At 42.7% G+C, this 13,645-nt stretch overlaps 1 protein-coding gene across 1 annotated transcript in view; it reads right to left on the bottom strand.

Annotated features, from left to right (window-relative positions):
* Positions 1-13,645, bottom strand: part of ZNF704 (zinc finger protein 704) — a 130,971-nt gene that overhangs the window by 89,035 nt on the left and 28,291 nt on the right. The window contains exon 2 of the mRNA XM_019725454.2: positions 8,476-8,717. Coding sequence (XP_019581013.1) covers positions 8,476-8,696 — 221 coding nt within the window. The 5' untranslated portion in view covers positions 8,697-8,717. The remainder of the gene's footprint in view (positions 1-8,475; positions 8,718-13,645) is intronic.

Below are 13,645 nucleotides of genomic sequence, written 5' to 3'. Positions count from 1 at the left end.
TACATGAGATGTAGACACATCACAGAAGAAGAGAAATGTCCTGTTGCTAAGGAAATCTTAATACTGTGCTGGTAAGTTTTGACTTTTTTTTGCCTGGCTTATTTGTTTCTCTAGAATGCAAGTAATTTTAGGGCAGACGCTTGAGTTTCTCCAGTTCTGTTGGTCTTGTGAAGAAACACACCCGTATAGCAATCATTCAGAGTCTCAGTCTAGTGATAATTACCTAAGACACAGTTTAGATCAGGTTGACTATCAAAGAAAATTGCTCTTCATTTTGTAGCTCAACATTTCAAAAATCTTTCTAGGAAACAGCCCCTGTAACAGACAACCACCCCACATAAAAATACTCTTCAGTAGATGTTATCGGCTCTTTGGGGCAGCAAGATATCACACCGAACAAAACGAAAACGTTATTTGAATTTCCCAACATGTCTCACTTTTTCCCAGAAAGAAGGCTAAGCAACGTGAAACTAAAGCTCCTCGATAGATGAAAGAGGTCAAACAGTGAAACCACTAAGGTCTTTGCAAACAAACGTACAGTGAATTACAGATTCCGTTTCTATTTGTACACACACAAAGCTGTGTCTGGGTACAAACCTACAAGGGCCTGTGAACACGGTGTGGTAAGTGAACCATTGAGGAAAAACAGGTCATGTGATGAAACTGCAATGAAACTGGAAGCTTAGGATTGGAGGGAAAACTTGAGCATTATTTTCCCCGTCTGGTCTCTGTGAATAGAATTCCAAGGAATGTTTTCACGGATGTTTATGCAAACAGAGGTGAAGAGCCGCAGCATAAATGTACGTATGGTACGTGAAGCATTGCAACAGGGGTGGAAGTGCAGAGCACGGCTGCGTTTGAAGCAGGGGACGAGGGACATGAGTGACGTATCTTACGAAGTCTGACAAGTAAGTTCGCGAATTTGTTGCACCGATGTTGCTAACCTTTTTTGATACCAGATGGATTATTCATTATGAATTTGCAACACCTGGACAAACAGTTAAGCAAGTTCAGTATTTGGAAGTGCTGAAAAGAGTGCATGAAAAAGTTAGATGACCTGAACTTTTCGCCAACAATTCATGGCTCTTGCATCAGCTCACATGGAAATGCACCAGCTCACACGGCACTGTCTGTGAGGGAGTTTTTAGCTAGGAAACAAATAACTGTGTTGGAACACCCTCCCTACTCACCTGATCTGGCCCCCAATGACATCTTTCTTTACCGGAAGATAAAGAAAAATTGAAAGAAAGACATTTTGGTGATATTCAAGGCATCAAAGGTAATATGACGACAGCTCTGATGGCCATTCCAGAAAAAGAGTTCCCAAATTGCTTTGAAGGGTGGACTAGGTGCTGGCGTCGGTGCATAGCTCCCCAAGGGGAGGACTTTGAAGGTGACCATAGTGATATTCAGCAATGAGGTATGTAGCACTTTTGCTAGGGTGAGTTTGCGAACTTAATTGACAGACCTCATACGTCCGGGATGCAGAGAGCAGCAGCTGTGGGGAGACCATCTTCTCTGGACCCCATCACACAGAGAACCTACATGAACCTAGCAGAGATATTCAGCTGAGACAGACAAGGACCACCCAGCACCCCAAAATGTAGACAAAGCAAATGAATGACCCTTGGGTGTCTGAATGGAACTTGCCTTTTTTTTTTTTTTTCAAAATGCTGTTTGCTCTGTTTAAATGGCACACTATAAAAATGGTACTGTAACTTGTAATTTTGAGATATAAAATGTGAAACATAAAACAAGGGGTTATAAATCAGCAGGAGACCAATTAAAATACTTAGACTGTCATTCAAAAATATGCCACAGAATGTAATAAAATGAGTGGGTGGTTGGTTCTATTTTAATAACCGAAGGTTGCAGAAATTTTATTTCTTCCAACTATCAGCCAAATATATCCAGGACTGACTGGAACATGGGAAATACATGTTCAATTTATGTTAAGCTGAAAAAAAAAAAAGAAACAAAAAGCCTCAAAAGAGTGCACCTGGACAGAGTTCTGATACACAGAAAGGCTCATGTGAGGTAACCCACCGTTTACCTGCAGCATTCTGTAACGATACTGATAAATAGTATTTGTGCAGTTAATGTAATAATCAAATGACGTTCAGCTGTTATTCCACCATTTCATCATAGATACGAAACCCGCCCGTGGCTCTCGGGGAGAGTGGACTAGTACTGGGGGCAGGAGACGTATTCCGTTGCGGGACTACTATGCACAATGAGGATTGCCCCCGAGACATTTCCGAAGCCCTCTGTGAGGAACACAGGGCTTGCTGGCGCTGGCACGCATGACCCACTGAAAACAACTGAGTTTGACTGCTGCACACTTTGTGTCCCTGAAACGGCAGAACCATTTGCTTCTTTGAAGAATGGACCCTTCGTCAGACACCAAGTAAAGCCTGGCAACACTATGAACATCGAATACGACATACAGAAAGTTGCAAGGGGTCATGATGATAATGCATTGTACTGAAGTATTAAGTTAAATCATACGTTGTTTTAGAGTTGAATTGGATTGATTATTTAATGTGGAGACCCGAACCCTAGGGTACATGGTGACGTCTTCTGAGACCAGGCAATATTTAATAATGAATCGTAATGTGTCTTGGCTGTCCATGCTGGAAGGGATTTTTAAGAGTTCAACTGCTCCAAGTGACTAAAACATCTGTAAAAACAGATGACAGAATGGAGGTTTTTGTGTGCCAAGGGGATGCAATCAGCGGAGTGGAAGAATTCAAGTCTCTTGGTTTTAGGCGACAGACCTTTCCTCTAGTTTACAAATGTTGGGATTTGAAGATCCCACGATATTGAAAAGTTGGGGAACCAACATGAGGGGGCTAACATTTTAAGTCACCCACAATTTAAATATGAAAAACAACCTATCATCTGTCACCATGATTTCATAAAAGAAAAGCCATTTGAACACCCAAAATGTACCACCAACTACACGAAAGATTGACTGTCCCGTAGGCTGAAAACTTCATTGGGACCAGAGGCTGGAGGCTGCCCTAGACCCACTTGATTCTTACACTCGCTCCTTATTTCTCGTCACCGTTGTAGGTGTTCAGCCAGTGACTGCTATGGTTTATGGTTCTTCCTTTTGAAATGCTACTGACATGTCACCGTAAGTAACAGGATCAAACTGTGCAAACTGAAGTGGGCAAAGACGAGGGACTATAAAAGCCCACCCTTCACCAACAGGCCAGTTGCTAGCTGTGGAAGTTTCAAGCTTGGGGACCTATCTTGTCATTTATCAGAATTATCACTGCCGTTTCAGCTGTGGTCCCGTGCTTTCCGCCAGCACTTCTGGCTCTGTGACGCTGTGGCTCCGGAGAATAAACTGAAGTGGGGAGCCCCTCTTCCCTGATAAGACACGGCCCTGCCTCCCGGAGCCCACAGTCAGAACCAACACCACCTCGATTGCAGGGTCTTAGGTGAAATCATGGGGGCCCCTGCCTTGATCTGACATCTCCTCTGAGGTCACCTGGGAAGTGGTACTGGGAGTCATTTCAGTCAACTCAGAGAAATAAAGCCCCTGAGACTCAGGCACAAACATTAACACTAGATACTATCTTTCCCACCACAGGAATAATGCTTTTTCATCTCACTAAATTTTTAAAAAATGTGTTCATTTGTTTTTAGCATCCAAAGGCACAGGTCTAAGAAAACAAAGATAAGGTATTCTAGCCATTGAATTAAACATACCACTTCCCAAAAGATAAATCATAATTCTGACTGTAGTTAACAGTAGCCTTTTCTCCCCCTCGAATGATTTACATGAAACCACTCCCCGTCTTTGATTTTTCATGTCTCTTCCTTACGGGAGGACCCTCCTGGGGCTCCTGTGCATCACACACAGGAATGCGTCACCCTGGTGACACCAATTGTGCCCTCAGCTGCCACCTCTAAGCCCTGGCCACCTTCGGTGCTGGCTTCAAACAGCACTGCCGTGTTCTAACTGCACAGAACACGCGGATCCCTCGGTGGAAAGACGCCACACTCCAGCCTGGAAAAGCAGGTGGTGTGTTTCATGGGACGAAGCAGGACATCGCATGCCTGCCTCTCAAACAAGAAGGGAGACTATTAGCACGTCAGCAAATAAAGTCACGCGCGATGAATTTTAAGTGCTGCCTCACAAATGAAAATGTGGAAAAATCCGAAAAGTCAGCTTTGCGAAAGTGTTTCTACCCATTATTCAAACCTAAACTCTTAGCTTTTTTTTTTTTTTTCACAGAAAGATTTTCCCATCTCTCAAATACTGTGGGTGGACCAGATGATTTTTCAAGACGCGCATAGTTCTCGCTGCTCTGTGAGATCCAAAACCCGCCTCTGACCACCGCGCTCAGCATGAAGATGTCTGCTGTGGTTGACGGTTACCATCCGGACAAAATACCCTACTTCACTTCTAGCCGGTAGGCAGAAGACAAGGCGTGTGATTTTTCCTTTATGTGGATAATTAAAATTTATATAATTAGATACTCGGAGCCTGGGAAGCAACAAACATGACTTGGAAGTGTCAGCGATAGGCTCAGAAAAACTCAGTGCTTTTTCATGTTTATTCTTGGAAACAGGTTCCTTTCCCCCTGAAGGCTGGTTCCTCTGACGCCACATGGACACACGGAGTTTCAGTCATGTGGAGACAAAAGACCATTACGGAGAGTGGGGACTGTCCCCATGCCACTGCCAGGTCCTTGCCAGGGCAGGGAATTCTGCCCGGCTTTGACTAAGAATACAACTGACACCAAACCAAGCCGCGAGCACCCTTCATGGCAAAAGTCTCTGCCCCTGGGTCACTTCTGATGTGACAACTGCCATGCAAGGCCCTGTTATCCTACCCCTAGACACCGAGAAACAAGTTGCTGCTTCTCCCCACAGTTTACCACACACAGAAGGAATGACTGAGGCAGAAGCCCCACGGCTCTGATAGGAGAGCTGGAGCAGACTTGCAAACCAGTGCAGTTTCACATGAGACAAAGGAAGCCGCCATCACACTCAGCTCCACGGGGCCTGATTCCAAAGGAAATGCACGCAGCGTAATTCCAACGTGATGGAGTCTCTCGGCCACACGGGTGGCAATAGAAGGAGTGACTCAATGTAGAAAATCCTGAGGCTGGAAACATCAATACATCCATGAAGTGCTGTGGAAACCGCCCCTTACCAGGTGTGCCGCCCGCCTCCTGCTTGTCCAGAGGGTGGCGCTAACCTGTCTCTGGGTGTCACGTGCAGGTGGGTCCAGTGGCTGCTAAGGGGACCCTGCCACCATTTGAGGAAATGAGGCAGGATGCCCTCATGGCCAGGGGGAAGAGGTAAGATGTCACTGTGGCAGATTCGACAGAACACCCAGCCAGAGAAGAAAGTGTGGGTTTTAAATGATGAGAAAGAAAGCTTACTGAGTTCTGTCTACGCGTAGAATAGGCCTTGGGGCAGCAGATCACAACTGTTCCTTCCAAGTGGACATTCAATGAACTTCCACAGAGTTATCCAATAATTGACTAAGAAAACCCCCAAAATGTTATCCCACAGACAATGAACCAACATTTGACAGTAGAAAACGTGGGCAATACATGAGCTAGCGTAGCTTATGACTGTATCGGCTCCGCTTACGGTATTTTTCATTGGTTTGCATAGAAAAATAGTTGAAATCTAAAAAGCACAAACGTATATGTATAGTAGCCACTGTCTCACACACTGATAAGAGAACCTATCTTTTTATAGCCATTTCTGTGGTCACCAAACATATTGATAATTTAACATTGTAATAAGCCAAGAAACACTTTGAAAACAAAAGCTGAATATTTCAAAACCACAACACGGGCTTTGACTTCTGTCTAACCTGGGCAGCTTGTTAGGTCTTCGCAGTTTGGAAGGAGCTGCTAAAGACCCCAACCTTCTGGTTTCTCCATCCAGCCTGACCATAGCTGTGGGAGGAACAGGCAACTCCTCTGGCTTTGACAACAGTGTTAGGAGCAGAGAAGCTCCACTGGCCGGAGAGAAGCTGGGGTGCAGCCAGGAGGCAAGGACTTCCTGGAGACCCGTGGGCAGCAGAACCCCCCAACTCCTCCCTCGTAGCTACCAGTTCTATTTTCAAAGCCATTTTATCTCCAATATAAAAACATACTCTTCAAGAACTCTATTGCCTAAAATTATATTCTTTCCAAAGTGATTTGAAATGTCAATCTAAGGAACCACTTGAACAGCTCTCTATGACCAAACTGATAAAAATCAAATTCCAAAAGAATTCCAAGTTAAGCCTTATCTCTCAACTCTTCCCCACCCAGAACTCAATTTACAGGAGGTGAGAAAACAGAATATTTAAAAGAAGAATCAGTAACAGTATAAGCCAGTACCAAGGAGTCTTTTTAAAAATTGATATGTCAAATTCAAAAGAATGCATTTCCAAGTTTCGCTGCTGTGTAACAAACAGACACACTGGAGCAAGAAGGCAGGAACAACAGTTACTCGCTGACCTGAATTCCTAAACCGATGGGAAGGGATGGAAGTGGATAAAGGTTTCCTGGAAAAGATGGTCTGTATAGCTGCTTATGGGGATTGCTCCAGTTCCTAACGGGAATCCACAGGTAAGTGAAACAGTGTTAGTATTTCTTCACTATGAGTGGGGATGCCTCTATTCCCTTCCATATATATAGTAAATGTTTAATAAGATAATCCTAAAGGGAGCTTTTTTGCTTTCCCCCCTTTTTCCCGGTAGTTTCATATTGGTTACAGAGTTTGTGACCTGAAAAGTTTTTAATGCATTTAAACATTAAACATTTATTGCAGCCACTGCAAGGCGTCTGGAGATTCAGAAACAATCATACCCATCTTGCCTTCTCTTTCATTGAATTCCAAATTTCACATAGGAGACTTTTCTATAAAGGGTATATACTACATAAAAGACAAAGGAGAAAATGTAGAAAATGCCATGGAAAGCGGTAGCCAAATTAAGTCCACAATTTTCCATTGTACACATAGGATATTGCTTGTGGCTCAGGTCATTGCTTAACTTTGAACTCAATGTTAACAAGTTTCTGAAATTCTTTCAAAATAGACAATGCCCAGAATGCATCCTAGAAGGAGAAAGTGATTCCATCGTATCCAGCAAGTGAAAAATATGACATCACTATATTTTAATACCCTGCAAAACAAACAGTACCGTATGGTTCTTTTTTTTTTTTTTCCAACAGCAAAATAACAATCTGGTGTATTCTAACAAGCTGCTGTTAGGTCTAGGAATATTTTTTGGCCAAATTTTCTTTATTCCTGTTACAACTGGTTTGCTAATAGATTTCTTTAGCTTCAGAGTTATAATTAGAAGACAGTTACTACTTTGCATAATCAAATTGTAATTGCTGTTTGGGTGCAATCCAACCAATTTAAGCATCAGTACTTACAAAAAAACAATGGCAAAAAGAGAATAACAAATGCCATGCTCTAATGATCTAGGTTACCTAACAATGTTTGCCCAACTGTTGAGCTGTTTTCAGAGGCTGGATAGCAAGTGATACTAGAAATATCAATGCATTTTAAGGCAACACAGTTGTAAATTGAATAAACACTACTTCCATAAACAGTAATGATGGTAATGTGGAAAAAAATTCACTTGGGGTCAGAAACCTACCATAGTGTTAGGTCTATCATTTGTTAAATGTGTGCTCCTGAGTGATCATTTAACGTTTCTGAGTCTGTTTACTCATCTGTAAAATGGGAATTATCATACCTTACTATGATAGACATCTGTCAATTTTCTGGGTGCCCCCAAAATCTAGGTGAGATAAGTGATAAGCAAGAAAATAAGTAAAAGATCTAATGTGTATGTTCTACCACTGTTCCATTGTGATTCTGCCATAATATCGTCCTTTGGTTCAATGCTACCGGATGTGGTTTAAGTAAAATTATAATGTGATAAAAGCCTTTTGATTTTTCAGTTAAACCCTCTTGGCCCAGTTCAAAGGGAGCTCTGTCTTAAAAGGATTACTATGATATAACCCAGGGAACACCAAACTTCCCGCAATGAGTCACAAATATTTTAGGCATTACAGGCCACCTATGACCTTCACTTTTTTTTTTAACCCTTTTAACATGTCAAACCACTCTTATCTTGCAGGCCACACATGAAGAGGCCAGGGCTGAGTCTAGCCTGACCACAGACTGAGTGACCTTGCGGCTAAGAGGCTATACTCAGTCCTACGTTCCATGGTTATTATTTTTTTTAACATTTATTCGTTTGTGCTTTTTTACCCATTTGTCAAAATCTAATGAAATGCGCTTTTCTACAGCAGCAGTATTTCCAATGACCACTGCCTGAGAGTCGGTTCTGAAAAGCTCCATTTCACACAAGCAACAGAAAGAAGCCCTTGGCAGAGAACCCTTCCTACGTCCCCACACTCGGGAGAGCTGTGATGGCGCCTGTGACACTTTCCCCGGACGCCCAGGGCACAGAAAGGTCTGACGGTCCCTTACCTTGCTGGAGGGACATCGATGTTGGAGGAAACGACTTTTCGCTTTTGCTCAAGGAGACAGATGGAGCGGGTGTTCTCTTTTTCATGCTCAAGGGTTCGGGTGGCTGTTTTGGCATCCGCTATTTTCACATCTTCCTCCATGGCCAAAGGGAACAAGTGCGGATGAGACATTTTCTTACTAGAGTCACGTTTTAGGTCCTCTGGTTGAAATGTGAAGGTCATTTCCCGCTTAATGCTCCCCACCTGTGAAATGAAACACAAAAATTCTCACTCGCACAAACCTCAGCTTTGCAGGACAGCGTGCAGGTGGCCGCAGACCTTGCCCTCCCTGTTTACAGTGAAGATTTTACAGTTTACATGGGGGGAAATGCAACATAGAAATAAAGTGACTGACACTACAAAGTGATATACAACTGATGTATCACCTATCATAACACAAACAAGAAGTACCACAAATACAGAGAAGCCTTTCAAGAGAACAAAACTTTGAAGGCTTGAAAGCATAAGACTTCCAAAAAAAAACCCCGAAAAAATAAAAACCAAAAATTTGAAACATCATTGTTTTCTACAACTGAGAAAACTCAAGTAAATAAATTCGTAACTGTTTCATGCTGATTCTGTTTAATAGAAGAGAACTCAAAATAGAAAACCATGCATTATCTTTGACAATGAATACTGGCCTTAACCATACTCTTTAGTTCATGAAGAATTGGTTTTTACTCTTAATCTACAGCAGTTAAGACCTTAATTATGATTTAAAAAATCATATTAATTGTCTTCCCATTGCTGACAAAATGCAGTGATACTTAAGGTTTAAGACAAATACAACATTAAGTCTCAGGGAACTGAATCTGGTTATTTCAAAATCTGGGGAGACTGATGTTAAGAGAGGTTTTTGTAAGGTGATGGGTATTGTAAACGAGGTTTGGGGCAAACTTGTTCAAGGTGTAAGGATACGAAGAACAGTCAGACTGGCTGCTAACGGGGAGGGCGTATTTCACAATGAGCCTCTGAGACAGGTCACAGGTCCACACGACAGCCCATCCCTCTGGAGTACAGTTTGTGGAGTCAGTAAATCTTCGCTCAGCCAACTTGAATAGAAGATACACTTATTTGTTCCTTTTTAATTTCAGGTAGGAGGAAAAGCACAAAGAATGTGATCAAATAGATTTAGAATTATAGAGGCTAAGGCCGCCAGTCTATTTTCAGAAAGAGAAATGCTGAGGTGGACGTGAGTTGGAGTCATAACGCCTGCCCACATGTGAGAGCTGCCAGAGCCCAGGAACAACCTGTGCCTGGAACCCACTTGGCTGGGATGTATCTGTCCCATGAACTGGGCTCCCCTGTCTCGTTGGCCTGAACTTGTCAGGGAGAAGACCTTCCCATGTATTTCTACTCCTGGCAGACCGAGCCTAGCTCCGTACACACACAGTCAGTCACGTGTGGTCTACTTGTAACGTCCTAACAAGTGACCACATTTCTTAGGATGCAGAGAAACCTTAATGAAATAAGACTCCAAGGGGGCGGGGGAAGGAGTGCTTTTAAGAGCTGTTTTAATGACATCAATACACCATAGGAAGGAATAAGAAAATATTTCAAACTTCCAAAAATGCAATGAATGGTCAATAAAAATGTAGTTTGGCAGACTGGTAGATATAAATGCAAATGTTTTAAATATCCATCTCTAGTCATTTTCTATGCAACTTTTTCTGCCTGGAGGTGGGAGTCTGAGGGGAGTGTTTTTTCTCTTCTACAGCAGCTCATTCCCAACTGATGTTACAACAGGAATATGGTAAACACCAGGCATAAAAGATGAAAACAAAGGCCTGGTTTTGGTGATTATAAATTGTTTCTCCCTAAGTGTCAAGTATTACATTCATTAAATATTTAAGCAGTCAATTAATATGAAGTTGTAGCCATAATTGATGTCCATACCTCCTTTGGGGCCAACTGGACTGGTTAAATGAATTCAAACTAAAGAGAGGAGTGGTTGGGGGAGAACATTACAGGAAGCCCAGCTTTTATCTTTAAAAGTTTAGGGGGAAAAAACAAGCATCTAAAGCAAATTAATACAAAGTAGAATAAATTTCCGACAGACATGACGCTATAATTGTATGTCATGCTCTTAGCCAAAACTTCATAATGAAATAAATTATAATATTATTCAACAATGTAGGCTATAAATCTTGTATAATACACTAAACAAACAACCAAATTCACATCTCAGTAGTAATCTGGGAGTTTTAACAATGTAATGGATTTCAAAGACTATTTAGCCCAGACTCCTTATTTAAAAGCAGAATTAAAATGAGTTAGAAATGACCAGAGGATAAAACAACATAGAGATAAAGAAACGATTTTAGATACTGAGTCCTGGTGCCACTGTTTGTACGGCTGGTGGAAGGAGTGGGTGCTGGGTGTGGGGTTCATTGCATCGCTATGCTTTAAAGTTTACATGTATGTATTACCTGTTCTTTTTAATGTTCTTTTATTCATAGCAGATACTTCTACTTAGAAAGATTTTTTTTTTTAATTGGGGAAGGGGAACAGGACTTTATTGGGAAACAGTGTGTACTTCCAGGACTTTTTTCCAAGTCAAATTGTTGTCCTTTCAGTCTTAGTTGTGGAGGGCGCAGCTCAGCTCCAGGTCCAGTTGCCATTGCTAGTTGCAGGGGGTGAACCGGCAACCTTGTGGTTGAGAGGACACGCTCCAACCAACTGAGCCATCTGGGAGCTCAGTGGCAGCTCAGCTCAAGGTGCCGTGTTCAATCTTAGTTGCAGGGGGCAGAGCCCACCATCCCTTGCAGGACTCGGGGAATTGAACTGGCAACCTTGTGGTTGAGAGCCCACTGGCCCACGTGGGAATCAAACCGGCAGCCTTCGGAGTTAGGAGCATGAAGCTCTAACCGCCTGAGCCACCGGGCCGGCCCTAGAAAGATTTTTTTTTAAAAGGAAAGTTCATAGGAGAGAAGAGAAGCCTTGAGAAGTTGGGCTCATTAATAACTAGAGAAACAAATAGGGTGGTGGCCAAAGAGGATGATGGACCAGGGAGAATGTTCTAGATGGGAGGGAACAAAACATGTGTGAATACTGAGGCAGAATGGAAAGAAAGGGACAGGGAAGGGTTTGTACTGCTGGTAGATTAGCAGACAAATTTCAGCAAAAGATACGGACCTCAATTAAATTCGAACCCCTATTAGATTAGCAGAAGAAGAGAGCAGCTAACGGAAGATAGGATTCCACTGACAGGAGATTTCCAGAAAACACAAATCTATAAAGACAGAAAGCAGATCAGTGATTGCCTGGGGCTGGGGGTGGGCATAGGAACTGATTATTGCAAATGGGCACCAGAGAACTTTCTGGGGTGATGGAAATGTTCTAGAACAAGATCACAGTGATATCTATGCAATGCTGTACATGAATTAAAAATCATTGAACTCTATTCTTACAATGGGATGAATATTATGGTATATAAATTATACCTCAATAGTACTGTTAATTTTTTTTTTAAAAGGAAGACAGAACCAAACCAGGAGTAACTGATGTGTAAGGTGTATCCTCAAGAACCCTGAGACCAGAAATTGGGAAACTGCTGCAAAGAGGCAGCCCCATAGTCTATGGGTTGTGTTTTATTTTGTTTTGTTTTTCAAATACAGTGGGTATGTGTTTCATCCCAGGCTGCTCCAAGCGGGTGTGTGGTGATCTCCTGCTCACTAGTAACATGGGGCTGAAATCCAGTCCCCGCTCAAGCCAGGTCTACAGGCCTCTTCAGCCATGGGAGACGGACATTTCTCTAATTCCTCCGCCTAGGGAGAAATTTTGTACTTCATCTGCTCAAAGAGGGCGCTCTTATTTATTTATTTATTCTCCCCCAATTTGCACAATGCCTGGCAACCTAGGGAAAGTGTTCTGGTGATTTAGAGGGCCTGGGCTAACGTAGCTTCTTTCCTCCTTGAAGCTGATATCAGGGAATGATGCAACTCCTAAATAGGAGCTGACATTTCTGTTAATGGCAAAGTTGAGGGAATCTGAGAACGCTGCCGCTTATAAGGAGGCAAAGGGTTCAATAATAGAAGACAGCCAGAAAGAACCGCAAACGTCCGATTGAATGGACAGAACTCAACTGCAGCATGAGAGTGGGTACGTGCCAAAGGAAGAAGAAAGAGGGCATGCACAGAGCTGAATGACGCTCAGCTCTAGTGGAAATCGGAGCACTGCCCAAGAAGAAATGGCTTCCCACAGCGGTGGGCCATCGGACATGGGTACGAAAGGACCCCGTCCCCATGAGCGACACCTAGGGGGCAGGGGGGAACTGCTCTGGCTCTTCAAAAGTGTGCTGGTCTTCATGGGGCAGAGGTCATGTCCAAATCTCCTGGTTCACTACCACCGTCAGCTGACAATGGGTAAATAGTCCAGAAAACAAACAAACAAAACAAACGAAAAAATACTAGACGTGCAGAGCTTTTGTTTTTGCTTTAGCTCTCAAAGCTTTAGGAGGCAAAGGAAGATACTGCAAGCTAATAACTGGCTACACAAATCATCCAAGATAATGATTGGATTCTCTATGCCAGAATGATGGACTCCGGGCAAGAGGATGAGACTCTTGTGAGATCAAGATGAATTTCCTTGTTGGGAGATTTACTAACCTGGAAATAATGGCTTTACCCTAAAATTTGACGGGGGAAAAGGAAAACATCCAAATGAATGTACCAGGCCAGAAGCCCTGAGTGACAAATAATGAATAAAAACAGCACGTCTGCTGACGAGTAATTTTCAGGAGAATACACAAGGTGGATGTTTAAGAATAACCTTAGTCTGGATTTTCTAGAAAGTATCTCCTTCACAAGGAAGGATTAATCTGACTGTCTCACAGGGATGAGTCGAGAAGTTGGAAGGCAACGGTATCTGATTGGATGGTATCTGTTCTGGTTGTCCCATTTCAAGATGGACAGCAAAAGAACTGGAACAAAGGATATGCAGGGCAGGCAAAGGACCTTATTAGGAGGAACTGGGAGTGTTTTGTCTAGAAAACAGAAGGTTTTAGCCCACAGAGCTGCTCTTAAATATGTACGACGCTGTCCTGAAGAAGAGGCATTTGAGTTCTTCTGTGTCCTTCCAGGATCAGAGTCAATGGCGTCCACTTCTGCTTCCAGCTAATCTCTTTTGACCGT

The sequence above is a fragment of the Rhinolophus sinicus genome, linkage group LG14 (assembly GCF_036562045.2).
Source record: "Rhinolophus sinicus isolate RSC01 linkage group LG14, ASM3656204v1, whole genome shotgun sequence".
NCBI lineage: Eukaryota > Metazoa > Chordata > Mammalia > Chiroptera > Rhinolophidae > Rhinolophus > Rhinolophus sinicus.
Note: the sequence above shows the minus strand (reverse complement) of the source record. Positions and strands in the feature narration are given on the sequence as shown.